The sequence below is a fragment of the Adiantum capillus-veneris genome, chromosome 30 (assembly GCF_014529385.1).
Source record: "Adiantum capillus-veneris isolate H3 chromosome 30, ASM1452938v2, whole genome shotgun sequence".
Taxonomy (NCBI): Eukaryota; Viridiplantae; Streptophyta; class Polypodiopsida; order Polypodiales; family Pteridaceae; genus Adiantum; species Adiantum capillus-veneris.
Window position 1 is genome coordinate 52,431,749 of NC_140960.1, and position 26,677 is coordinate 52,458,425.

Below are 26,677 nucleotides of genomic sequence, written 5' to 3' on the forward strand. Positions count from 1 at the left end.
GATCTTGCCGTGTTAGCTAGAGTCTCAATATTGATGCGTGTTTCCTTTCTGTTGGATGTTTGTTCTCGATGCACTCTGAGAGTGGGGTGATATTCTCACGGGTGGTGTTCCAAACAGATCAGTTACAATTTCACTCTCAGTTCCAATGAAGTTTCTTCAGATATAGTTTGCAAATCATCATTCTATATGGTGGTTGGTGCAGTTCTTTGGTTCCTCATCATCAGACATATAGTTCCATAATAGCCTCGGATTGTTCCCTTCCCTTCGACTGACTTCCGTCGCAACTGGGTCTCTTCTAGACAGGTGCGCCTTGTTCATGTGTTTGGCATTGCAGGTGTTCTAGATCGGAGTCGAGGTACCCACCGGATCACGAGCCAGGTCTTGTCCTCATTGCATCTTCCGTTGCCACCTTTGACACACCAAGGGGTCGATCTGTGGGTGATTTGCGCTCTCGATGTGAGAGGAAACAAGGAGTGAAAACTGGCTGCAAAAACGCAGCAGATCTGACGTGCAAAGCAGGGCTGAAAATGCAGATGATGATGATGGACAACAATGGGAGCACTTGATGCGGCGAGTGAATGGTCGAGAAGAGGCTCAATGGGCTGTCGCAGGCAGAGTTACCGGGGAACGCCCCCTAGCCCCCGTTCCGGCGTTCCGGTGGGCAATTCCCTTCCCGAAACGTCCCGAAACGTTTGACGTTCCGGGTGGCCAGTGCAAATCGGAACAGCCGTTTCGGAACGCCCCCGGAACGTTCCGGAATGCCCCAAGAACGGCCAACGGCTACAAACAAATTTGGCAAAAATTAAAAAAATTGAAGTAAATGTTTGGGCTTCTTTTTGAAGTGTGCAAGGCCTCAAGGACTCATAAAATGCACCCCCCTCCCCCTTTCTCTCCACAAGCTAATCCTCAAGGCTCAAGCTCTCTCCCTCTCACTCTCAAGATCTCTCCCTCTCAAGACTCACTCTCTCAAGGCTCAAGGCTTCACGCCTTCAAGCTCTCTTCCTCTCCCTCCCACTCTCTCAAATCTCTCCCTCTCCCTCTCACTCTCTCGAGTCTCTTCCTCTCTCTCTCTCTCTCTCTCTCTCTCTCATCATCATCATCTAGTCATAGCAAGGTTGAATGGTCTTCAAAACGAGTTTTTTGTGAGTATTACAATCAAAGCACTCTAATACTCCTTGTATTTAAACACAAGGAGCTAAAAAATGCACTATTTGGGTGTTTTTTATACCTCCCGTTCCGCGCCGTTCCCGTTCTGGACCCCTAGCCGTTCCCCCGTTCCGCAGGGATCCCGTCATCGTTCCCGTTCCGCGTTCCGGGTAACTATGGTCGCAGGACCGGACCGCATCAAGGAAGTGATGAGTGCGAAGCAGTGTGTGCAAGTGATAGAGCACGAGAAGATGTGCAGGGCTTGAGGCTTGGAGAGAAGGCGCTCTTTTGCAGATATGGGGTGCTAGGAATCGAAGAGAGAGAGAGAGAGAGAGAGAGAGAGAGAGAGAGAGAGAGAGAGAGAGAGAGAGAGAGAGAGAGAGAGAGACTGCATGATATCGTAAGGGGAATTGTTGAGAGTGTGTAAGTTTTGGCTCTCATACCCTTTATTAAAAGTATAGGACCAATTTTAAGTTAGTGGCCAAGTTCAATGTGAACTTGGCCAAAGGTTAGTAACCTTTAAAATGTACACAAAAGAGGTCATTTGGGCCGGCCATTTGGGCCTTAACCCAACAACCTCCCACTTAAAGGAATAAATGGCACCTTTAAGCTACGTGACTCCCACCATATGTATGCATAGCTCATGTTGTGCTTTGGGTAAGCACTTAGTGAGAGCATCTGCAGGATTTTGTGATGTATGGACCTTAACCAATGTAATAAGGCCATCCTCAAGCACTTCTCGAATGAAGTGATACCGCACATCAATATGCTCTGTGCGTGCATGAAACATGGCATTCTTTGCTAGACATACGGCACTCTGGCTATCACAACCAAGCATAGGTGCCTTGTTAGGTAAACCAAAATCAGTGCATAGACGTGCTAACCAAATGGCTTCTTTGGAAGCCTCAGTGACTGAAATATATTCAGCCTCTGTAGTAGACAATGCAACGATCTTTTGCAATCTAGAACACGATGAAACAGCACCTCCTGCAAGAGTAAACACATAGCCACTTGTGGATTTCCGTGTATCCACATCACCAGCCATGTCAGAGTCACAAAATCCCTTCAACTCCAATGGTCCTTTACCATAGCAGAGGCATTTGTTTTTAGTCCCTTTCAAGTACCTCATAATGGTCTTCATTGCATCCCAATGCAACCTGCCTGGATTAGCCTTAACGCGGTTCACAACTCCCACTGCATGAGCTATGTCAGGCCTAGTAGCAACCATAGCATATATAAGTGAACCACAAGCTAAAGCGTAAGGCACACTTTGCATGTCATTGGCTTCTTCCTTTGACTTGGGGCAATCATCCTTGGAGATTTTGACATATGGCTGTAATGGCACGCAAGGGGCTTTGCTTCAGCCATGTTAAATCTGTCCAACACCTTTTCAATGTACTTTTCTTGCGACAAATATAATATGCGCTGGTCCCTTTGCCTTCTAACCCTCACTCCAAGTATATGTTCAGCTGCCCCAAGGTCTTTCATTGAAAATGCAGATTTCAGTTGCCCTTTAAGAGCATCAACAGTGCTTCTTTTCTTTGCAGCTATCAACATATCATCCACATAGAGCACAAGAATGATAGGGTTGCCATCCTCATCACGTTTGGTATACAAACAATGGTCTGCATGGCTTCTTTTGTAACCATGCTTGAGCATGAAGCGGTCAAAATTCTTGTACCATTGTCTACATGATTGTTTCAGTCCATACAAGCTTCTATTGAGCATACATACCAAATGTTCCTTACCAAGAATAACAAAACCCTCGGGTTGCTTCATGTAAAGCTCTTCCTCCACATCACCACGCAAGAAAGCGATATGTACATCAATTTGGTCCATTTCCAAATCAAGAGAAGCCACTATGGCAAACAATACACGCAAAGTGGTCATCTTCACAATAGGAGAGAACACTTCCTGAAAGTCTATGTCCTTGGTTTTTGTAACCAGCCTTGCCTTATACTTGGGTTTTGCATCAACTGTCTTGATTTTATACACCCATTTGTTAGGAATAGCCTTCCTTCCTTTGGGCAATTCCACCAAATCCCAAGTATGATTAGCATGCAAAGCTTTAATCTCTTCCTGCATAGCATGCTCCCACTTGTCGCTGTGCTCACATGTCTTTGCCTCTTTATACGTAAGAGGCTCTCCCTCATCTATCAACATAATGTAATGCAAAGAGGGATCATATCTGCTCATAGTCCGTCTTGGACGAGTAGACCACCTCACCCAATGATCCACATTATTAAGTAATGGGTCTACATCAGGTGGCATGATAAAATCATCAACAATGGGCTGTTGTACATCATTTTCTGCACCATTTTCAGCATTGTTTCGTGGCTGCAAATGCCCTTCAGGAGCCTCAATTTGTTGCCCAACATCTTCTGGCTCAAACACCATTGGATCGTCTACATTTTCAGCCATATGTGGTGCATCCTGAGGGTCAAGAATAGGCCTAACAGGTGGCTGGTCAAACTGAAATTTGACCCTTTTATGGTCATGCTTTGAGGCACAATTGTTTTGAAGCAGCTTTGCCTCATTAAAAACAACATCCAGGTTACGTACAACCCTTTTGAGCTGAGATAACCAAATCCTGTAACCCATTTCGTCTTCTTCACCATATCCCATGAAAAGGCGTTTAACGGACTTGGCATCTAGTTTGTCTCTCAACTCAGGTCTAATATGCACAAAGTCTTCGCAACCAAAAATGCCTAAGTGATCATATGAAGCAGGCTTGCTAGACCAAACCTCTTCAGGGATGTCACCTTTCAAAGACATGTGAGGGGATCGATTGCATATATGCACTGCAGTTTTCAAAGCTTCTCCCCAAAATCCATGAGAGAGATTAGCTGTGGACAGCATGCATCTCACCCTCTCACAAAGTGTCCTATTGAATCTTTCAGCCACACCATTAGAAAAGGGGTTGTATGGCATAGTAAGCTCCCTCTTAATGTCCAAATTTTCACAAAATTTGTTAAATTCAGCACTTGTGAACCCCCCCCCCCCATTGTCCGTACGCAAGCATTTCAGCTTTCTACCTGTTTGGGTGGTCACAAATGCATGAAATTTCTTAAACGCAGCAAAGGCGTCATCCTTAGATTTAAGCAAATAAACCAAAATTTTCCTAGAATGATCATCAACAAAGGAGACAAAATAGCATGCACCTCCCATAGACTTAGTAGGCATGCTACATACATCAGAATGTACGAGATCAAACACACAAGATTTACGAGTGACACTGGAGTATTAAGAACGCTTTACTTGCTTGCCATATTGACATTCATTACAAAAGTCAAGCTTTGTGCCTTTAGTATCAAGCTTCTTCAAAATACAAAGCTTAGAAAGACCCTTTTGGCTCATATGGCCAAGCCTCTTATGCCATAACTCCATGTTAGAGTTAATTTCAGCCAACGCAATAAACTTGCCCAACGTGGCCTTTCCATGCATGCAGTAAAGTGTCCCTTTCTTTGTGCCCTTTACAATCAGCCTTGAGCCTTTAGTCATTTTCCACGATCCTCTCTGAAACAAGATGCTAAAACCATGCATATCCATCTGATCAACAGAAAGCAGACTCTTCTTGATTCCCGACGCATATCTAACATCATGCAAGACAAGCTCATTTGTGCCATCTATGGAGAAATGCACAGTGCCAATACCCTCAATGGAACATGCATGATTGTTTCCAAGGTATACATGGCCATGCTTGCATGCATGAAAAGTAGAGACACACTCCTTGATAGGAGTCACATGAAATGAAGCACCGGAATCAACAATCCAAGTTTGGGATAATGCATCATTGACAGTCAACAAAGCATCAATAAGATCACTTTTGGTGATCTGCATGTCCTGTGAATGAACATTAAGAGAGGCATCAAGGTCATAAGCATCATCATCTGACAAAGTGACACACAAGATTTCCTCTACATCTGACAACTCCTCAATCACCACACTAGAAGCCACATTGGCCATCTCTTTGTCCTTTGAGCTATCCTGTGCATCTGTCTTGACTTCCTTTTTCTCTTTCTTTTTGTCTCCGCCATTCTTTTTCTGTTCTAACTCGGCTTTGTAGTACTTGCAATCGGGTTTCTTGTGACCTTTCCTACCACACTGATAGCAAGTCACATCACCCTTGCCTTTGCTGGCATTTCCCCTTTCCTTACTCTTACTCTTACTCGTTTGTGCATAGACCTTCTTCTCTGTCCTGCCTCTAACCATGTTGGCAGAGCTGCCTCCCTCTCTCCCTGCTTTCCTCCTGATTTCCTCATGCAAGATAGAACCCCTAACACCATCAAAGGTCAAATTGTGGTTGTTTAACAATGAAACCATCAATGTTTCCCATGAATCAGGTAAGGTCATAAGCAAGAAGATAGCTTTTAGCTTATCATCAAAGGAGGCAAACCTAAATCCTGTAATAACTGTGACAAAGTACCTGTAAACAATGACAAGTGCTCTGCAGTGCTCTTGGACTCATCTAGCTGCATGCCAACAAGTTTTCGCATCAAATGCACTTGGTTGACAGGCGTTGAATTCTCATACATCGCCTTTAACTTCTTCCACACATCAAAAGCATTTGTGAGACCTTTCAAATCAATGATTGTCTCATCGGTCATGGCCATTTTAATGTATGTAACTGCCTTCCTGTTCAGGCTAACCCATGCTTCATCCGACATATCCGACATATTCTGTGGCTTTACCTGTTCAAGTAGCCTTTCACAATCTTTAAGAAATAGGATTCCTTGGATCCTGCCTTTTCAAAGGTCGAAATTTGTTCCATCGAATCTCTTAATCTCGAAGAGATTCTTCACATCCGAAGAAGATGAGGCCATAGTAACACGAATAAGAGGGCTAATACGCTGAATTTTTCGGCAAAATGCACCAAAACTGGAGTATAACCTCACAGAAGTGTGCACTACAGCTCTAAATGGTCACAGGAGCAATTTGGGGCAAAATGGGTCAATTTAGGCACAAAAAGAAATTTATGAAATTTCTACTCAGGAAATTTCAGCGAGTGAATTTGTGCTCAAAAACAACAAATTTAGTTGTTTTTAGCCTCACAGAACATACATAAGGCTAATGCATAGCCTTTAGAAGCATGTATGAGCAAAAGCCCCAATTTGTAGCATCAAATTGCAGAAAATTGAGCCACAAATGGTTATACATAGCCAAAACTTGTCCAATGTGCATAATTGCATCAATTTGCACTTTTCTCAATGTAGATACATCAAAGATACGCATGCAAAAACCTGCGTAAATATGAAATTTGTTGAAAACACCTGTTTTTGGACCTGTTTTTTGGCAATTTCTTTGTTTTGGGGTAGCGGGGACCTGGTAAAGATGTTCCCACACCTTATTACATGATTTGCAAAACCTGTATTTTGCTGTCATAACCTGTAATTTGTTGATTTTGACCTAATTTCAACCTGTTTTAGGTCAATTTGACTAGCCGGGAGTCCTCTAGTGTCCGGGGACAAGTCCTTTGGCGATAAAATTGTAAAATCTCGCATGAAAGTTGACCTCCTTGGCTGAAAATCGGCGTTTCCAGGTTTGGAAGCAAACCCTAAATTAGCTCTGATACCAGTTAATGAGTGCGAAGCAGTGTGTGCAAGTGATAGAGCACGAGAAGATGTGCAAGGCTTGAGGCTTGGAGAGAAGGCGCTCTTCTGCAGAGATGGGACGCTAGGAATCGAAGAAGGAGAGAGAGAGAGAGACTGCACGATATCGTAAGGGGAATTGTTGAGAGTGTGTAAGTTTGGGCTCTCATACCTGTGGGGCAGCAGGAGAGAGAGCCCACTTGCTACTCTATGCAATGAGAGTGAAGGAGAAGAGGAGAGTGGCGCAGAAGAAGCTCACGCAGAGAAAGGCGTGAGAGAGAGAGAGAGAGCTTGTTGGAATTTGGGAAAAGCCACGCTATATCATTTGGGCTTCACCTTTGAGTATATGAGTAAGTGACTAGGGGGCCATTCACACTTGGGCCCCCTCACTTATAAGTCTTTTAACTTATAAGTTAATAAGTACAAGGCACTTAGGCCTTTATTCCCTAACAACCTTCCACCTAAAGGCAATGTACCTTGGGAGATCAAAGAATCAGCTAACCAGCTAACTATGATACTTCAGCTGATCATGCACTTACTCATTCAACACCCATCATCTGTCGGCAATATGCAAACCGCTCTGTTGGAAGACTCTTGGTCAAAAGATCTGCAGGATTGTCATCTGTGTGCACCTTGACAAGTGTAATGCTCTTGTCATCAAGCACACTTCTGATAAAATGATACTTCACCTCTATGTGCTTTGTCTTGGCATGAAAAACAGGATTCCTTGCAAGCATAATAGCACTCTGACTATCACAGTGTAGCACAGGAACCGGTGACTTAATGCCAAGCTCTTCTACCAAACGCATGAGCCACAAAGCTTCTTTACATGCCTCAGTGGCAGCCACATACTCAGCCTCAGTGGTAGACAAAGCAACACATTTTTGCAGTCTAGAAATCCAAGAAACTGCACCTCCTGTGAATGTAAACACATATCCAGATGTAGACTTCCTGCAATCTGGATGTCCAGCAAAATCTGCATCTGTAAAACCATGCACAGATGTCTCACTCTTCCCAAAACAAATGCACAAGTCTTTAGTGCCTTTCAAGTATCTCAAGATACACTTCACTGCTTCCCAATGCTTTTTGCCAGGATTGCTCATGTACCTGCTTAACACTCCCACCGCAAATGCAATGTCCGGACGTGTAGCAACCATAGCATACATCAAACTGCCAACGGCTGATGCATAAGGAATCTTGGCCATTTCAGTCCGCATATCATCTGTGTTTGGGCAGTCATGTGCAGTCAGTTTTACATATGGAGGCAGCGGAGTACCAAGTGCCTTCCCCCCATCCATATGAAAACGATGTAGCACCTTATTAACATAATCTCGTTGAGATAGATACAGATGCCTGTTAGGTCTATCTCGAGAGATACGCATGCCCAAAATATGATTCGCATCACCAAGATCCTTCATGTCAAAGCGATTCTTTAAGCTTTGCTGTAATGCATCCAACTCCGTGACATTTTTACCCGCAATAAGCATGTCATCAACATACAAAATCAGCAATAGACGAGATCCATCACTTGCCATTTTGATATACAAACAGTGATCAGAATTACTTCTTTTGTATCCTTGAGACCTCATGAATGTATCAAACTTGTGATACCATGCACGGGGAGACTGTTTCAAACCATACAAGCTCTTCAAGAGTCTACATACTTTCTTCTCTTGCCCCTTTGACACAAAACCTTTTGGCTGCATCATATAGATCATCTCAAGCAAATCGCCATGCAAAAACGCTGTTTTGACATCCATTTGCTTTAACTCCATATCTTCAGAAGCAACCAGGCCTAAAACAAGACGTAATGTGGCAAGCTTTACAACAGGAGAAAAAATCTCATCAAAATCAACACCATGCTTTTGCTTGTACCCTTTAGCAACCAAACGTGCCTTGTACTTAGAAGAAGCATCAGATGTGACCTTGGTCTTGTAAACCCATTTACATGGCAGAGCCTTATGCCCTTTAGGCAAATCAACCAAGTCCCATGTATGGTTTTTCTCCAAAGACTGCATTTCCGAAACCATTGCTTTGAACCATTTCTTACTGTCTTCCCGTTGCATAGCCTCTTTGTAGCAAGACGGCTCACCACAATCAGTAAGCATGACATAGTCCAAAGACGGTTTATATCTATCGGGGGGCCTTGTCACCCGAGTAGACCTACGCACCCAATGATCCATAACAGGTGGATTTTCAGCCTGTAAACCATCAAAAACAGCAGGCTGTTCAGCCGGTTGCATCGCAACAACGGGCGGTATAGGACGATCAACCTGTTCCCCTACCTGTGGTGCATCAATGGCAACTTGTTGGGGCTGATTTTCAGCAGCTAATGGCTGATTTTCAGCACCATTTTCAGCATGTAAAGGCTGCTGAACATTGGGCCTTTTTGGCTGTCCATATGTAACATCTTCACGAAAAACAACCCGGCGCACTTCCTCGACCTTTGTGGGCTGTTTGTGCATGCAATTCTCATTGAAGATGACATCATTGCTGCGTATGATTTTCCGTAATGCGGGATCCCATAATCTATACCCCATTTCACCATCCTCACCATATCCTAGGAAAATGCATTTATGAGACTTTGGTTCTAGTTTGGTGCGCAGTTCACTCCGGATGTGAACATAGGCCTCACAACCGAACACTCTTAAATGTGCATATGAGGGTGGCTTGCCAGACCACACCTCCTCAGGCACCTTTCCACCCAAAGCCTTGCTAGGTGAGCGATTAATCAAGTGAATAGCTGTTTGCACAGCTTCTGTCCAAAAACCATGAGGTAATGCAGCATGTGACAGCATACTCCGAACTTTCTCTTGGATAGTCCGGTTCAACCTCTCTGCAACTCCATTCTGAGAGGGATTAAAAGAAGCCGTGAGCTCTCTTTTAATACCTTTAGTAGCACAAAAGTCAATAAATGCTTTTGATACATACTCCCCCCCATTGTCTGAGCGCAAAGACCTAAGCTTCTTGTCTGTTTGATTCTCAACAAACGCAAGAAACTTCTTGAAAGTATCCAAAACATCGCTTTTAGCACGTATTGGATACACCCACACCTTACGTGTAGCATCATCGATAAACGAGACAAAATATTTCTTTCCTCCTAAGGACAATTGTGGCATTTCACATACATCGGAATGCACTAAGTCTAACCTGTCAGACTTCAAAGAAAAAGACCTTTTGTGCGGTGTTTGACTGTGCTTACCATAAATACAGTGCTCACAATGAGAAAAATCAGCATACCTCAAACACGGCAAATAACCACAACGAGACAGAGTTTCCATTCCTCTTTTACTCATGTGTCTCAACCGGCCATGCCACAAAGAAACACTTGGCTGCTCGGTTACGGCGACAACATGGTCACGCACACTAGATACATGCAAAGGATACAAAGTGTCCGATTTACAACCCTTGGCTACAATCCGGGCCCCTTTACAAATTTTCCACTTGCTATCACCAAAAGTGGTGTGATAGCCTGCATCATCTAGCTGCCCTGTACTAATCAAACTCTTCTTGAGTTGTGGCACATGGCGCACTTTGTGCAAAACAAAAGTCATACCATCAGCAAAGGAAAACTGGACACTGCCAATACCTGCAATGTCACATGCATAGTTATCTCCCAAATAAACAGTGCCCTGCACCTCACCTGAGTACTGTGTAAACCAATCCCTATGAGGTGTTACATGAAAGGAGGCACCTGAATCAAGAATCCAAGTATGCATGTCCACATCAGAACCCATAGCAAGGGTATGTGCATCCACAGAAGAGGCATTGAGTATATCAGTGCTGCTGTCACTGTCACAACTACTAGCAACATTGATTTCCTCAATCAACACAGTGCTCTTCTTGGCATTTCCCTTGTCCTTTGCATCAGTTTCAGCACCCTTGTTCTTCTCTTTCTTCCACTCATAGCATTCCCGTTTATAATGCCCTTTCTTTCCACAATGATGACACACAACATCTTTCCTACGAGATTTGCTGCGTGCCCTGTCCTTACTGTCAGATTTCTCCCTCTGTTGAGACCTGCCTCTCAAGTGCAATGCATTAGAAGACCCACCTGTGGTGTTCTTCCTGTTCATCTCTTCCATCAAGAGAGAACTCTCTACATCTGCATACTTAAGTGACGCACTTGAGTTACTAAGAGCTGTCCGGAATACATCCCAACTCTCGGGCAATGTGCATAGCAGAAAAGTAGCTTTGAACTCCTCATCAATCGTGAATTTCAGCTCTGTCAGTTGGCTGAAAATAGAATTGAATTCATTGAGGTGCACTGACATGTGCCTGCCCTCCTTCATGCGGAGATCCATAAGCTTCTTAAGCCAATACACTTTACTGGCAGCACTCTGCTATGCATACAACTCGTCTAAACGCTTCCACATGCCCCATGCTGTCTGCTCATTCTCTACATTGAAGAGTAAATTGTCAGACACCGAAAGCATGATCGTGGAGCGAGCCAACTCGTCCACTTCTTCCCATTCTTCAACCTCCATATCAACCGGTTTCACACCCTGTAACTTAATAGGTTTCGCCTGTTTCTTCTGCAACATCACATTATAACATTGCTTCTTCCACATAGCAAAGTTATGGGCACCTTCAAGCTTGCGAATGTGCAACAAATTGCCACTTTCACTGCTAGAAGCCATTCTGAGTGATTGCAAACACTGAAACCCTGGTTTGCCGACCTAAACACGCCCAAATGTTCGCAATCGGACAAAAACAGCTTGCTGTTACAGAAAAACAGCGAGCAAATTTCACGCGAAATCACCCCAAAACGGCGTACATTCACTGCCAAACCCTTACCAAAGGTTTCCACAAGGTGTATACATCATTTGCTTGCTGAAATTCCCTGTTTTAGGGCAAAAATCAGACCTGTAAACACCTGTTTTGCTGAATTTTCAGAACCTCGTTGGTGGAAACACCTGTAAGATTGACCTGTGAGACTTGCCCTAATGAAATTGCATCAAATTGACCCCGAAATTGGTCAATTTCAGCAGAAATAGGCTGCTGTTCGCCAGTTTTTGAAACCCTAATTTTGGGGAAACTGTCACCGGAGGTCGATTCTACACGGTGAGAGGATCCCTTCGCGACAGAGTTGATCGAAAACGGTTGAATATCCTTCCCGCAGCGAGCAAGAACAGAATTCGGATCTGTGTTGCGAAAATGGCTCTCTTGGAAACCCTAAAGCTCTGATACCATGTGTGGGGGAGCAGGAGAGAGAGCCCACCTGCTACTCTATGCAATGAGAGTGAAGGAGAAGAGGAGAGTGGCGCAGAAGAAGCTCACGTAGAGAAAGGCGTGAGAGAGAGAGAGAGAGCTCGTTGGAATTTGGGAAAAGCCACGCTATATGATTTGGGCTTCACCTTTGAGTATATGAGTAAGTGACTAGGGGGCCATTCACACTTGGGCCCCCTCACTTATAAGTCTTTTAACTTATAAGTTAATAAGTACAAGGCACTTAGGCCCTTATTCCCTAACAATACCCTTTATTAAAAGTATAGGACCAATTATAAGTTAGTGGCCAAGTTCACAAAGGTTAGTAACCTTTAAAATATACACAAATGAGGTCATTTGGGCCGGCCATTTGGTGTTGGGTTAAAGGCCCAAATGGCCCCCTTTGTGTATAGTTATAAAGGTTATTAACCTGTGGCCAAGTTCACATTGAACATGGCCACTAACATTAAATTGGTCCTATACTTTTAATAAAGGGAACTAGTGAGCCAATTTTACTCACTTCATTATTCCCCTCAACAAAACGAGTAGCGTGTCCTCTCTCTCTCCCTTCGTTCTGCTAGCGCCCTTCTTCTTGTTTGCACTCGCCGCTCTCCAAGGTGTACACCCTGCACATTTCTGCGTGCTCTTTCACTTGCACATACCCCTCCGCGCTCATCAACTGGTATCAGAGCCCAATTAGGGTTTTCTCTCAAACTTGCAAACACTGATTTTCAGCCAAGGAAATCAACTTTCACGCGAGATTTTGCAATTTCATCGCCAAAGGACTCGTCTCCGGACACTAGAGAGCTCCCAGCAAGTCAAATTGACCTAAAAAAGGCTGAAATTAGGTCAAAATCAGCAAATTACAGGTTATGACAGAAAAATACAGGTTTTGCAAATGATGTATTAAGGTGTGGGAACACTTTTGCTATGTCCCCGCTACCCGAAAACACTCAAATTGCAGAAAAACAGGTCCCAAAACAGGTGTTTTCAGCAAATTTCAGATTTATGCAGGTTTTTGCAAGTGTTTTTATGATGCGATTACATTGGGGAAAGTGCAAATCGATGCAATCTACGCACGTTTGATAAATTTTGGCTATATATGACCATTTGTGGCTCAATTTTGTGTAATTTGATGCTACAAATTGGGGCTTTTGCTCTTACATGCTTCTAAAGGCTGTGCACTAGCCTTATGTATGTTGTGCGAGCCCCAAAACAACTAAATTTGTTGTTTTTGAGCACAAATTCGCTCGCTGAAATTTCCTGCGCATAAATTTCAGAAATTGTTTTTTGTGCTTAAATCGACCTATTTTGCCCCAAATTGCTCCTGTGACCATTTGGAGCTGTAGTGCACACCTCTGTGAGTCTATACTCCGGTGTTTGTGCATTTTGCCCAAAAATTCAGCGTATTAACCCTCTTATTTGTGCAACTATGGCCTCATCTTCTTCGGATGTGAAGAATCTCTTCGAGAAGGAGGTTCGATGGAACAGACTTCGACCTTTGGAAAGATAAGATTCAGGGAATCCTATTTCTTAAGGATTGTAAAGGGATACTTGAACAGGTAAAGCCACAAAATATGACAGATGAAGCATGGGTTAGCCTGAACAGGAAGGTTGTTACATACATTAAAATGGCCATGACCGATGAAACAGTCATTGATGTGAAAGGTCTCACAACTGCTTTTGATGTGTGGGAGAAGTTAAAGGCGATGTATGAGAATTCAACGCCTGTCAACCAAGTGCATTTGATGCGAAAACTTGTTGGCATGCAGCTAGATGAGTCCAAGAGCACTGCAGAGCACTTGTCGTTGTTTACAGGTACTTTGTCACAGTTATTACAGGATTTAGGTTTGCCTCCTTTGATGATAAGCTAAAAGCTATCTTCTTGCTTATGACCTTATCTGATTCATGGGAAACATTGATGGTTTCATTGTCAAATAACCCCAATTTGACCTTTGATGGTGTTAGGGATTCTATCTTGAATGAGGAAATCAGGAGGAAAGCAAGTGGAGAGGGAGGCAGCTCTGCCAACATGGTTAGAGACAGGACAGAAAAGAAGAATGAGGGGAAATGCCTTTGCGACTTGCTATCAGTGTGGCAGGAAAGGTCACAAGAAACCCGATTGCAGGTACTACAAAGCCGAGTTAGAACGGAAAAAGAATGGCGGAGAAAAAAAGAAAGAGAAGAAGGAAGTCAAGACAGATGCAGAGGATAGCTCAAAGGACAAAGAGAAGGCCAATGTGGCTTCTAGTGTTGTGATTGAGAAGCTGTTAGATTTAGAGGACATCTTGTGTGCCACTTTGTCAGATGATGATGCTTATGACTTTGATGCCTCTCTTAATGTTCATTCACAGGACATGCAGATCACCAAGAGTGATCTTATTGATGCTTTGTTGACTGTCAATGATGCATTATCCCAAACTTGGATTGTTGATTCCGGTGCTTCATTTCATGTGACTCCTATCAAGGAGTGTTTCTCTACTTTTGATTCAGGCAAGCATGGCCATGTATACCTTGGAAACAATCATGCATGTTCCATTGAGGGTATTGGCACTGTGCATTTCTCCATAGATGGCACAAATGAGCTTGTCTTGCATGATGTTAGATATGTGTCGGGAATCAAGAAGAGTCTGCTTTCTGTTGGTCAGATGGATATGCATGGTTATAGCATCTTGTTTCAGAGAGGATCGTGGAAAAAGACTAAAGGCTCAAGGCTGATTGTAAAGGGCACAAAGAAAGGGACACTTTACTGCATGCATGGAAAGGCCACGTTGGGCAAGTTTATTGCGTTGGCTGAAATTAACTCTTACATGGATTTATGGCACAAGAGGCTTGGCCATATGAGCCAAAAGGGTCTTTCTAAGCTTTGTACTTCGAACAAGCTTGATACTAAAGGCACAAAGCTTGACTTTTGTAATGAATGTCAATATGGAAAGCAAGTAAAGCGTTCTTAATACTCCGGGGTCACTCGTAAATCTTGTGTGCTTGATCTTGTACATTCTGATGTATGTAGCATGCCTACTAAGTCTATGGGAGGTGTATGCTATTTTGTCTCCTTTGTTGATGATCATTCTAGGAAAATTTGGGTTTATTTGCTTAAATCTAAGGATGACGCCTTTGCTGCGTTTAAGAAATTTCATGCCTTTGTGACCACCCAAATAGGTAGAAAGCTAAAATGCTTGCGTACGGACAATGGGGGGGAGTTCACAAGTGCTGAATTTAACAAATTTTGTGAAAATTTGGACGTTAAGAGGGAGCTTACTGTGCCATACAGTCCCTCCTCTAATGGTGTGGCTGAAAGATTCAATAGGACACTGTGAGAGGGTGACATGGATGCTGTCCATAGCGAATCTCTCTAATGGATTTTGGGGAGAAGCTTTGAAAACTGTAGTGTATATATGCAATCGATCCCCTCACATGTCTTTGAAAGGTGACATCCTTGAAGAGGTTTGGTCTGGCAAGCCTGCTTCATATGATCACTTACGCATTTTTGGTTGCGAGGCTTTTGTGCATGTTAGACCTGAATTGAGGAGCAGACTAGATGCCAAATCCATTAAAGGCCTTTTCATGGGATATGGTGAAGAAGGCGAAATGGGTTACAGGATTTGGTTACCTTAGCTCAAAAGGGTTGTACACAGTCGGGATTTTGTTTTTGATGAGGCAAGGCTGCTTCAAAACAATTGTGTCTCAAAAAATGACCATAAAAGGGTCAAATTTCAGCAGGACCAGCCACCTGTTAGGCCTATTTTTGACCCTCAGGATGCACCACATATGGCTGAAAATGTAGATGATCCAGTGGTGTTTGAGCTAGATGATGTTGGACAGCAAATTGAGGCTCTTGAAGGGCATTTTCAGCCAAGAAACAATGCTGAAAATGGTGTTAAAAATGATGTACAGTAGCCCATTGTTGATGATTTTATCATGCCACCTGATGTAAACCCATTTCCGGATAATGTGGATCATTGGGTGAGGCAGTCTACTCGTCAAAGACCGCCTATGAGCAGATATGATCCCTCTTTGCATTACATTATGTTGATAGATAAGGGAGAGCCTTTTACATATAAAGAGGCAAAGACATGTGAGCACAGCGACAAGTGGGAACTTGCTATGCAAGAAGAGATTAAAGCTTTGCATGCTAATCATACTTGGGATTTGGTTGAATTGCCCAAATGAATGAAGGCTATTCCTAACAAATGGATGTATAAAATCAAGACTGTTGATGCAAAACCCAAGTATAAGGCAAGGCTAGTTGCAAAGGGATATGTTCAAACCAAGGGCATAGACTTTCAGGAAGTGTTTTCTCCTGTTGTGAAGATGACCACTTTACGTGTATTGTTTGCCATAGTGGCTGCTCTTGATTTGGAAATGGACCAAATGGATGTACATACCGCTTTCTTGCATGGTGATGTGGAAGAAGAGCTTTACAGGAAGCAACCCGAGGGTTTTGTTATTCCTGGCAAGGAACATATGGTATGTATGCTCAATAGAAGCTTGTATGGGCTGAAACAATCATGTAGACAGTGGTACAAGAAGTTTGATCGCTTCATGCTTAAACATGGTTACAAAAGAAGCCATGCAGACCATTGTTTGTATACCAAACGTGATGAGGATGGCAATCCTATCATTCTTGTGCTCTATGTTGATGATATGTTGATAGCTGCAAAGAAAAGAAGCACTGTTGATGCTCTTAAAGGGCAACTCAATCTGCATTTTTAATGAAAGACCTTGGGGCAGCTGAACATATACTTGGAGTGCGTGTTACAAGACAAAGAGACAAGCGCCTATTGTATTTGTCGCAAGAAAAATACATTGAAAAGGTGCTGGACAGATTTAACATGGCTGAAGCAAAGCCTCTTGGTGTGCCATTACAACCATATGTCAAAATCTCCAAAGATGATTGTCCTAAGTCAAAGGAAGAAGCCAATGACATGCAAAGTGTGCCTTATGCTTTAGCTTGTGGTTCACTTATGTATGCTATGGTTGCTACTAGGCGTGACATAGCCCATGTAGTGGGAGTTGTGAACCGATTTATGGCTAATCCATGCAGGTTGCATTGGGATGCAGGAAAGTCCATTATGAGGTACTTGAAAGGGACTAAAAATAAATGCCTCTGCTATGGTAAAGGACCATTGGAGTTAAAGGGATTTTGTGACTCTGACATGGCTGGTGATGTGGATACACGGAAATCCACAAGTGGCTATGTATTTACTCTTGCGGGAGGTGCTGTTTCATGGTGTTCTAGATTGCAAAAGATCGTTGCATTGTCTACTACAGAGGTTGAATATATTTCAGCGACTGAGGCTTCTAAAGAAGCTATTTGGTTAGCACGCCTATGCAGTGAGTTTGGTTTGCCTGCCAAAGCAGCTATGCTTGGTTGTGATAGCCAAAGTGCCATATGCGTGGCAAAGAATGCCATGTTTCATGCACGCACAAAGCATATTGATGTGCGGTATCACTTCATACGCGAAGTGCTTGAGGATGGCCTTATTACATTGGTTAAGGTCCATACATCACAAAATCCAGCAGATGCTCTCACTAAGTGCTTATCCAAAGCACAACATCATCTATGCATAGAGATGGTGGGAGTCACGTAGCTTAAAGCCGCCATTTATGCCTTTAAGTGGGAGGTTGTTGGGTTAAAGGCCCAAATGGCGCCCTTTGTGTATAGTTATAAAGGTTACTAACCTTTGGCCAAGTTCACATTGAACTTGGCCACTAACATTAAACTGGTCCTATACTTTTAATAAAGGGAACAAGTGAGCCAATTTTACTCACTTCATTATTCCCCTCAACAAAACGAGTAGAGTGCCCTCTCTCTCTCCCTTCGTTCTGCTAGCGCCCTCCTTGTCTGCACTCGCCCCTCTCCAAGGTGCACACCCTGCACATTTCCGCGTGCTCTTTCACTTGCACACACCGCTCCACGCTCATCATGTGGGCCTTTAACCCAACAGGAAGACAGTGCTTGCAGATCTATGTGATCTCCAGCGAGGGAGAGGGCTGAAAACTGAAAACGCTAGGCTGATCTGCAAATGTGGAGCAAATCGTTGGGCAAAGGCTGATGCAAAAACGCTGATATGATCTGCTAGCGCTAGCTCCTGTGACTGAAAAACGCTAGGTTGATGTTTCCTTTATAGGGGATTTTTAGGTGCCAAGTCGGGAAATTGTGTCAAGTCGGGAAAATGTGCAAATGTGCGCAGGTGATAACGCATTGTTCTCATTTGACGAATGGACTGGACCGACACGTTTCTCTAGCCTAGACCTACATGCTCGTCATGCGTGATTCCCATTGAAGTGTAATAACATCTGTCAAAACGCTTGAATAATCCATTTATGCAAGAGGGTTCCAAAACTGGAAATCTAATCTATTGGACTCATTCAGACATGCGAGTCCTGCGAACAGGTACTAATCCTCCTAGGATCCTAGACACTCCTATCTGGAAATTGGCTTTTGAAGTCGATGAAGCATGTCCACATGGCACACAACCATGTGCACGTGGCAAGTTCTTGTTGAGCCTCAGCTCCTTTCAGGTCCTGTGCCTTTGGGCAGCCTTGTACTTTGCCTTGCGGGCGGTTGTATCAAATTTACTTCTTCGCAGGTAGGCACCTATTGGGTGCCTACAAGGGGCCAAAGTAATAGAGAATCGGTGATGTGCTTCTGTCACAGAGAGAGAGAGAGAGAGAGAGAGAGAGAGAGAGAGAGAGAGAGAGAGAGAGAGAGAGAGAGAGAGAGAGAGAGAGAGAGAGAGAGAGAGAGAGAGAGAGAGAGAGAGAGAGAGAGAGAGAGAGAGAGAAATGAAAATGAAATGAAATGAAATGCTATATTAACGTCTTCAAAAGGCCATAATGACCTATGAGACCCGAAAGTTACAAAGTGGTGGATCTGATACAAAGTCAGAGTAACAAAATTGTGGGGGAGCAGGAGAGAGAGCCCACTTGCTATCCTATGCAATGAGAGTGAAGGAGAAGAGGAGAGTGGCGCAGAAGAAGCCCACGCAGAGAAGAACGTGAGAGAGAGAGAGAATGCACGTCAAAATCTGGGAGAGGTCACGATTTTTTTTATTTGGGCTTGACCTTTGAGTATATGAGTAAGTGACTAGGGGGCCATTCACACTTGGGCCCCCTCACTTATAAGTCTTTTAACTTATAAGTTAATAAGTACAAGGCACTTAGGCCTTTATTCCCTAACAACCTCCCACCTAAAGGCAATGTACCTTGGGAGATCAAAGAATCAGCTAACTATGATACATCAGCTGATCATGCACTTACTCATTCAACACCCATCATCTGTCGGCAATATGCAAACCGCTCTGCTGGAAGACTCTTGGTCAAAAGATCTGCAGGATTGTCATCTGTGTGCACCTTGACAAGTGTAATGCTCTTGTCATCAAGCACACTTCTGATAAAATGATACTTCACCTCTATGTGCTTTGTCTTGGCATGAAAAACAGGATTCCTTGCAAGCATAATAGCACTCTGACTATCACAGTGTAGCACAGGAACCGGTGACTTAATGCCAAGCTCTTCTACCAAACGCATGAGCCACAAAGCTTCTTTACATGCCTCAGTGGCAGCCACATACTCAGCCTCAGTGGTAGACAAAGCAACACATTTTTGCAGTCTAGAAATCCAAGAAACTGCACCTCCTGTGAATGTAAACACATATCCAGATGTAGACTTCCTGCAATCTGGATGTCCAGCAAAATCTGCATCTGTAAAACCATGCACAGATGTCTCACTCTTCCCAAAACAAATGCACAAGTCTTTAGTGCCTTTCAAGTATCTCAAGATACACTTCACTGCTTCCCAATGCTTTTTGCCAGGATTGCTCATGTACCTGCTTAACACTCCCACCGCAAATGCAATGTCCGGACGTGTAGCAACCATAGCATACATCAAACTGCCAACGGCTGATGCATAAGGAATCTTGGCCATTTCAGCCCGCATATCATCTGTGTTTGGGCAGTCATGTGCAGTCAGTTTTACATATGGAGGCAGCGGAGTACCAAGTGCCTTCCCCCCATCCATATGAAAACGATGTAGCACCTTATTAACATAATCTCGTTGAGATAGATACAGATGCCTGTTAGGTCTATCTCGAGAGATACGCATGCCCAAAATATGATTCGCATCACCAAGATCCTTCATGTCAAAGCGATTCTTTAAGCTTTGCTGTAATGCATCCAACTCCGTGACATTTTTACCCGCAATAAGCATGTCATCAACATACAAAATCAGCAATAGACGAGATCCATCACTTGCCATTTTGATATACAAACAGTGATCAGAATTACTTCTTTTGTATCCTTGAGACCTCATGAATGTATCAAACTTGTGATACCATGCACGGGGAGACTGTTTCAAACCATACAAGCTCTTCAAGAGTCTACATACTTTCTTCTCTTGCCCCTTTGACACAAAACCTTCTGGCTGCATCATATAGATCATCTCAAGCAAATCGCCATGCAAAAACGCTGTTTTGACATCCATTTGCTTTAACTCCATATCTTCAGAAGCAACCAGGCCTAAAACAAGACGTAATGTGGCAAGCTTTACAACAGGAGAAAAAATCTCATCAAAATCAACACCATGCTTTTGCTTGTACCCTTTAGCAACCAAACGTGCCTTGTACTTAGAAGAAGCATCAGATGTGACCTTGGTCTTGTAAACCCATTTACATGGCAGAGCCTTATGCCCTTTAGGCAAATCAACCAAGTCCCATGTATGGTTTTTCTCCAAAGACTGCATTTCCGAAACCATTGCTTTGAACCATTTCTTACTGTCTTCCCGTTGCATAGCCTCTTTGTAGCAAGACGGCTCACCACAATCAGTAAGCATGACATAGTCCAAAGACGGTTTATATCTATCGGGGGGCCTTGTCACCCGAGTAGACCTACGCACCCAATGATCCATAACAGGTGGATTTTCAGCCTGTAAACCATCAAAAACAGCAGGCTGTTCAGCCGGTTGCATCGCAACAACGGGCGGTATAGGACGATCAACCTGTTCCCCTACCTGTGGTGCATCAATGGCAACTTGTTGGGGCTGATTTTCAGCAGCTAATGGCTGATTTTCAGCACCATTTTCAGCATGTAAAGGCTGCTGAACATTGGGCCTTTTTGGCTGTCCATATGTAACATCTTCACGAAAAACAACCCGGCGCACTTCCTCGACCTTTGTGGGCTTGTTGTGCATGCAATTCTCATTGAAGATGACATCATTGCTGCGTATGATTTTCCGTAATGCGGGATCCCATAATCTATACCCCATTTCACCATCCTCACCATATCCTAGGAAAATGCATTTATGAGACTTTGGTTCTAGTTTGGTGCGCAGTTCACTCCGGATGTGAACATAGGCCTCACAACCAAACACTCTTAAATGTGCATATGAGGGTGGCTTGCCAGACCACACCTCCTCAGGCACCTTTCCACCCAAAGCCTTGCTAGGTGAGCGATTAATCAAGTGAATAGCTGTTTGCACAGCTTCTGTCCAAAAACCATGAGGTAATGCAGCATGTGACAGCATACTCCGAACTTTCTCTTGGATAGTCCGGTTCAACCTCTCTGCAACTCCATTCTGAGAGGGATTAAAAGAAGCCGTGAGCTCTCTTTTAATACCTTTAGTAGCACAAAAGTCAATAAATGCTTTTGATACATACTCCCCCCCATTGTCTGAGCGCAAAGACCTAAGCTTCTTGTCTGTTTGATTCTCAACAAACGCAAGAAACTTCTTGAAAGTATCCAAAACATCGCTTTTAGCACGTATTGGATACACCCACACCTTACGTGTAGCATCATCGATAAACGAGACAAAATATTTCTTTCCTCCTAAGGACAATTGTGGCATTTCACATACATCGGAATGCACTAAGTCTAACCTGTCAGACTTCAAAGAAAAAGACCTTTTGTGCGGTGTTTGACTGTGCTTACCATAAATACAGTGCTCACAATGAGAAAAATCAGCATACCTCAAACACGGCAAATAACCACAACGAGACAGAGTTTCCATTCCTCTTTTACTCATGTGTCCCAACCGGCCATGCCACAAAGAAACACTTGGCTGCTCGGTTACGGCGACAACATGGTCACGCACACTAGATACATGCAAAGGATACAAAGTGTCCGATTTACAACCCTTGGCTACAATCCGGGCCCCTTTACAAATTTTCCACTTGCTATCACCAAAAGTGGTGTGATAGCCTGCATCATCTAGCTGCCCTGTACTAATCAAACTCTTCTTGAGTTGTGGCACATGGCGCACTTTGTGCAAAACAAAAGTCATATCATCAGCAAAGGAAAACTGGACACTGCCAATACCTGCAATGTCACATGCATAGTTATCTCCCAAATAAACAGTGCCCTGCACCTCACCTGAGTACTGTGTAAACCAATCCCTATGAGGTGTTACATGAAAGGAGGCACCTAAATCAAGAATCCAAGTATGCATGTCCACATCAGAACCCATAGCAAGGGTATGTGCATCCACAGAAGAGGCATTGAGTATATCAGTGCTGCTGTCACTGTCACAACTACTAGCAACATTGATTTCCTCAATCAACACAGTGCTCTTCTTGGCATTTCCCTTGTCCTTTGCATCAGTTTCAGCACCCTTGTTCTTCTCTTTCTTCCACTCATAGCATTCCCGTTTATAATGCCCTTTCTTTCCACAATGATGACACACAACATCTTTCCTACGAGATTTGCTGCGTGCCCTGTCCTTACTGTCAGATTTCTCCCTCTGTTGAGACCTGCCTCTCAAGTGCAATGCATTAGAAGACCCACCTGTGGTGTTCTTCCTGTTCATCTCTTCCATCAAGAGAGAACTCTCTACATCTGCATACTTAAGTGACGCACTTGAGTTACTAAGAGCTGTCCGGAATACATCCCAACTCTCGGGCAATGTGCATAGCAGAAAAGTAGCTTTGAACTCCTCATCAATCGTGAATTTCAGCTCTGTCAGTTGGCTGAAAATAGAATTGAATTCATTGAGGTGCACTGACATGTGCCTGCCCTCCTTCATGCGGAGATCCATAAGCTTCTTAAGCCAATACACTTACTGGCAGCACTCTGCTATGCATACAACTCGTCTAAACGCTTCCACATGCCCCATGCTGTCTGCTCATTCTCTACATTGAAGAGTAAATTGTCAGACACCGAAAGCATGATCGTGGAGCGAGCCAACTCGTCCACTTCTTCCCATTCTTCAACCTCCATATCAACCGGTTTCACACCCTGTAACTTAATAGGTTTCGCCTGTTTCTTCTGCAACATCACATTATAACATTGCTTCTTCCACATAGCAAAGTTATGGGCACCTTCAAGCTTGCGAATGTGCAACAAATTGCCACTTTCACTGCTAGAAGCCATTCTGAGTGATTGCAAACACTGAAACCCTGGTTTGCCGACCTAAACACGCCCAAATGTTCGCAATCGGACAAAAAACAGCTTGCTGTTACAGAAAAACAGCGAGCAAATTTCACGCGAAATCACCCCAAAACGGCGTACATTCACTGCCAAACCCTTACCAAAGGTTTCCACAAGGTGTATACATCATTTGCTTGCTGAAATTCCCTGTTTTAGGGCAAAAATCAGACCTGTAAACACCTGTTTTGCTGAATTTTCAGAACCTCGTTGGTGGAAACACCTGTAAGATTGACCTGTGAGACTTGCCCTAATGAAATTGCATCAAATTGACCCCGAAATTGGTCAATTTCAGCAGAAATAGGCTGCTGTTCGCCAGTTTTTGAAACCCTAATTTTGGGGAAACTGTCACCGGAGGTCGATTCTACACGGTGAGAGGATCCCTTCGCGACAGAGTTGATCGAAAACGGTTGAATATCCTTCCCGCAGCGAGCAAGAACAGAATTCTGATCTGTGTTGCGAAAATGGCTCTCTTGGAAACCCTATAGCTCTGATACCATGTGTGGGGGAGCAGGAGAGAGAGCCCACTTGCTATCCTATGCAATGAGAGTGAAGGAGAAGAGGAGAGTGGCGCAGAAGAAGCCCACGCAGAGAAGAACGTGAGAGAGAGAGAGAACGCACGTCAAAATCTGGGAGAGGTCACGATTTTTTTTATTTGAGCTTGACCTTTGAGTATATGAGTAAGTGACTAGGGGGCCATTCACAGTCGGACCCCCTCACTTATAAGTCTTTTAACTTATAAGTTAATAAGTACAAGGCACTTAGGCCTTTATTCCCTAACAAAAATAACCTAACAACAGTACAAAACAAAGATATATACTATGGGGTCCTAAGTTGATCGATGTGAACCAAGCAAAAGACCAAGCAAAAAATGGGCGGCTTGTTGGGATAGCTGAATCACAAGAGATCTAGCATCGGTCGTTGGCGAATCTCATCAATTTCCTCCATGGTTAGTAGTCTGACCGGGCGTCGTGCATGCCTGGCCAGCGTGCTCTAAATTTTCTGTCGTAGCCTCCGTCGATGCTGTGTAGTTCTTCGCAGTCGCGGGCGCCTGGATTTCCCCAGTTCAATCACTCGGTCAATCAGTGTGCCTCTGGTATGAGACGAGGGGGAGCTCTGCTGTGGGAGTGGCTCTTGCTGCTGTCCCGTGTCTGCTCTGAAGAAGTCTGTGATCCGTCTTTGAGACTGGCTAGCCTCGCTATTCATCAGGCTATCTCTGTGTCTGCGCAGCTCGAGCAAGAACAAACCCAGACATCTCTGATCTTCGTATCCCATGACTCTTGAGAGTGGTCCAAAACCTTCTCTGAACAAGCAATGGAAGCGGCCTCGTATCTCGTAGTAGACGGGGCAGCGACATGTATAGTGTAGCTCTGTCTTAGGTTCCATGTTACACAAGGGGCATGTCCTGTCCTCTGCTGGTACTCCGCTGTATCTCCCCGTCTCAATCCGCAACTGGTGAGAAGATATGCGTAACTGGCCAATAGCACATCGTATCCCATGAGACAAGTGGGTATCCATGTATTTGGGTCTCGCCACAAAACCATCTTCCGTAAGCTGGAGAAGGTGGTCTCTGTAAAAAGCCATCTTCGTACCCAATTCCTGTGCTGGTTGTATCCATGTCCTTCTGGTGTCTAGCTGGGTCAGGTCTTGGCGTATGAGCTTGGTGATCTCTGACTGTGTAAGGGTGAGAGATGGTGCATCCAATGAGTAATGGAATGGTGGCAGCCGGTCTATGCTGAACCCATGTGCCTGAAACCATGATGTCATCTCCCCATACCAGCATGTTGTATCTCCTTGTATGGCTAACTGTCGAGAGGCTTCAAGTGCTCGCTCTAGGAAGTGCCCATGTGCGGTTTATGAAGGAGACTGATATGGTGAGCGCCTCCACCACAAGTGGGGGGGCCGCTAGCTCTGCTCGGATACTGGCCCGTGGTACTGATGCCTTGGCTCTAATGAGCCGCGAGATCATAGAGACGAGAGGTTTCTCCATGTTCCCCCATCCGTCTGAGCGACCCGGCCTCCCGTGGTGATCCAGTGAAGGTCCCCATATCTCGGTTCCATAGAGCAATGCTGAAGCCACCAAGGTGTCAAAGAGCCAGAGCTTCGTCCGGGGCTCTTGAAACTGAACCTGTGAACACATCCTCTCCAATCTACCCAATGCTGCGTGGGCTCTAGTAAGTCTGGTTTCTACTGCTCTTCTGAGTGAGAATGTAGGTCCACTAAAAACCACTCCAAGGTAAGTGTAAGCGTCTGTGTACTCCACAGTCTCCTGGCCGTATGTGAGTGTAGGTGCTGACCTCTGATCCACTGTGGGGAGGTATTAAACACCGTAACCTTGGTTTTACCCAGGTTGACAGACAAACCACTTTCGTGGGCAAACGTATGCAGAGCATCCAATTGACAATGCATTCCCTGTGGGGATTCGGAGATCAACACTATGTCATCAGCATATAACAAAAGTGGAATCCATGTCCCTGCCAACTGAGCACCTTTATCCCCATCGCTGTCAATGTAGTCAGAAATCTCATCCACATACATACCGAAAAGAGTGGGAGAGAGCGGGCAGCTCTGCTTCACCCCAATAGTGGAGTGAACTGGTGTAGAAAGTCCCTCCGGGGTGCGTACATGCCCTACTACTGATCGGTACAATGCCATGATCCCCCAAATGAGTTCTGTGGGAGAGAGAGAGCAGCATTGTACTGTGATTTTGTGTCACTCTTGTGCATCATCCATTGCTACTTTGACAGGTTTCACTGTATAGGCAGCCCTTCCCTTCTTTTTCTAGTAATAGATCCTCAACAGTTGATTTTCTTAGTCCTTATTTGAAAATTTTGGGTGACAAAAGACTCTGCACATGCTGATCTGAGTTGTATCCAAGAGCCATGACAGCATTCAGTATGCAGATCATTGTGTAATGTATGCTTGTGTCTGAATGTATGTTGCATCCGTTGTGGAAGAGTGTATTGATGCCTAGTTCTGCAGCCACTATTGGACAGAGGACATTCCCATAAAATTTAAGTTTTGTTATATTTAGTGAATACTTCATGATCGAGCTAATCGATTGTTGTGTCTTGTGGATGACTACCATAAGTCTTTAACTGTGAACTTTGCTTTATAGGTGGAATCATCTAGTTATTTAAGTGCACACAGTGCACAAGGTGAATGCTTTGAGAGAACCATGTAGTAATCAGAAGTTAACCAATGCATAGACTAAAACATCCACGTTTTGCATTTTCTGTTGTCCTTGATTATGATGCCAGACGATTTGGGCATTTAGACCTCAAAGACCACTGAATGTGCTCGTGGAACTTTCTT

At 44.0% G+C, this 26,677-nt stretch overlaps 2 protein-coding genes across 2 annotated transcripts in view; one reads left to right on the forward strand and one right to left on the reverse strand.

Moving 5' to 3' along the window:
- LOC147417952 (uncharacterized) overlaps positions 1-26,677 on the forward strand; it is a 94,777-nt gene that overhangs the window by 62,044 nt on the left and 6,056 nt on the right. The window lies entirely within an intron of this gene.
- LOC147417953 (uncharacterized) lies at positions 1,757-3,611 on the reverse strand. The gene is made up of 3 exons (XM_086506434.1): positions 3,160-3,611; positions 2,877-3,105; positions 1,757-2,037 (listed from the first exon to the last, which is right to left on the reverse strand). Exons 1-3 carry the CDS (start codon positions 3,565-3,567, stop codon positions 1,757-1,759), a joined length of 918 nt encoding a protein of 305 aa, XP_086362560.1. The 5' UTR covers positions 3,568-3,611.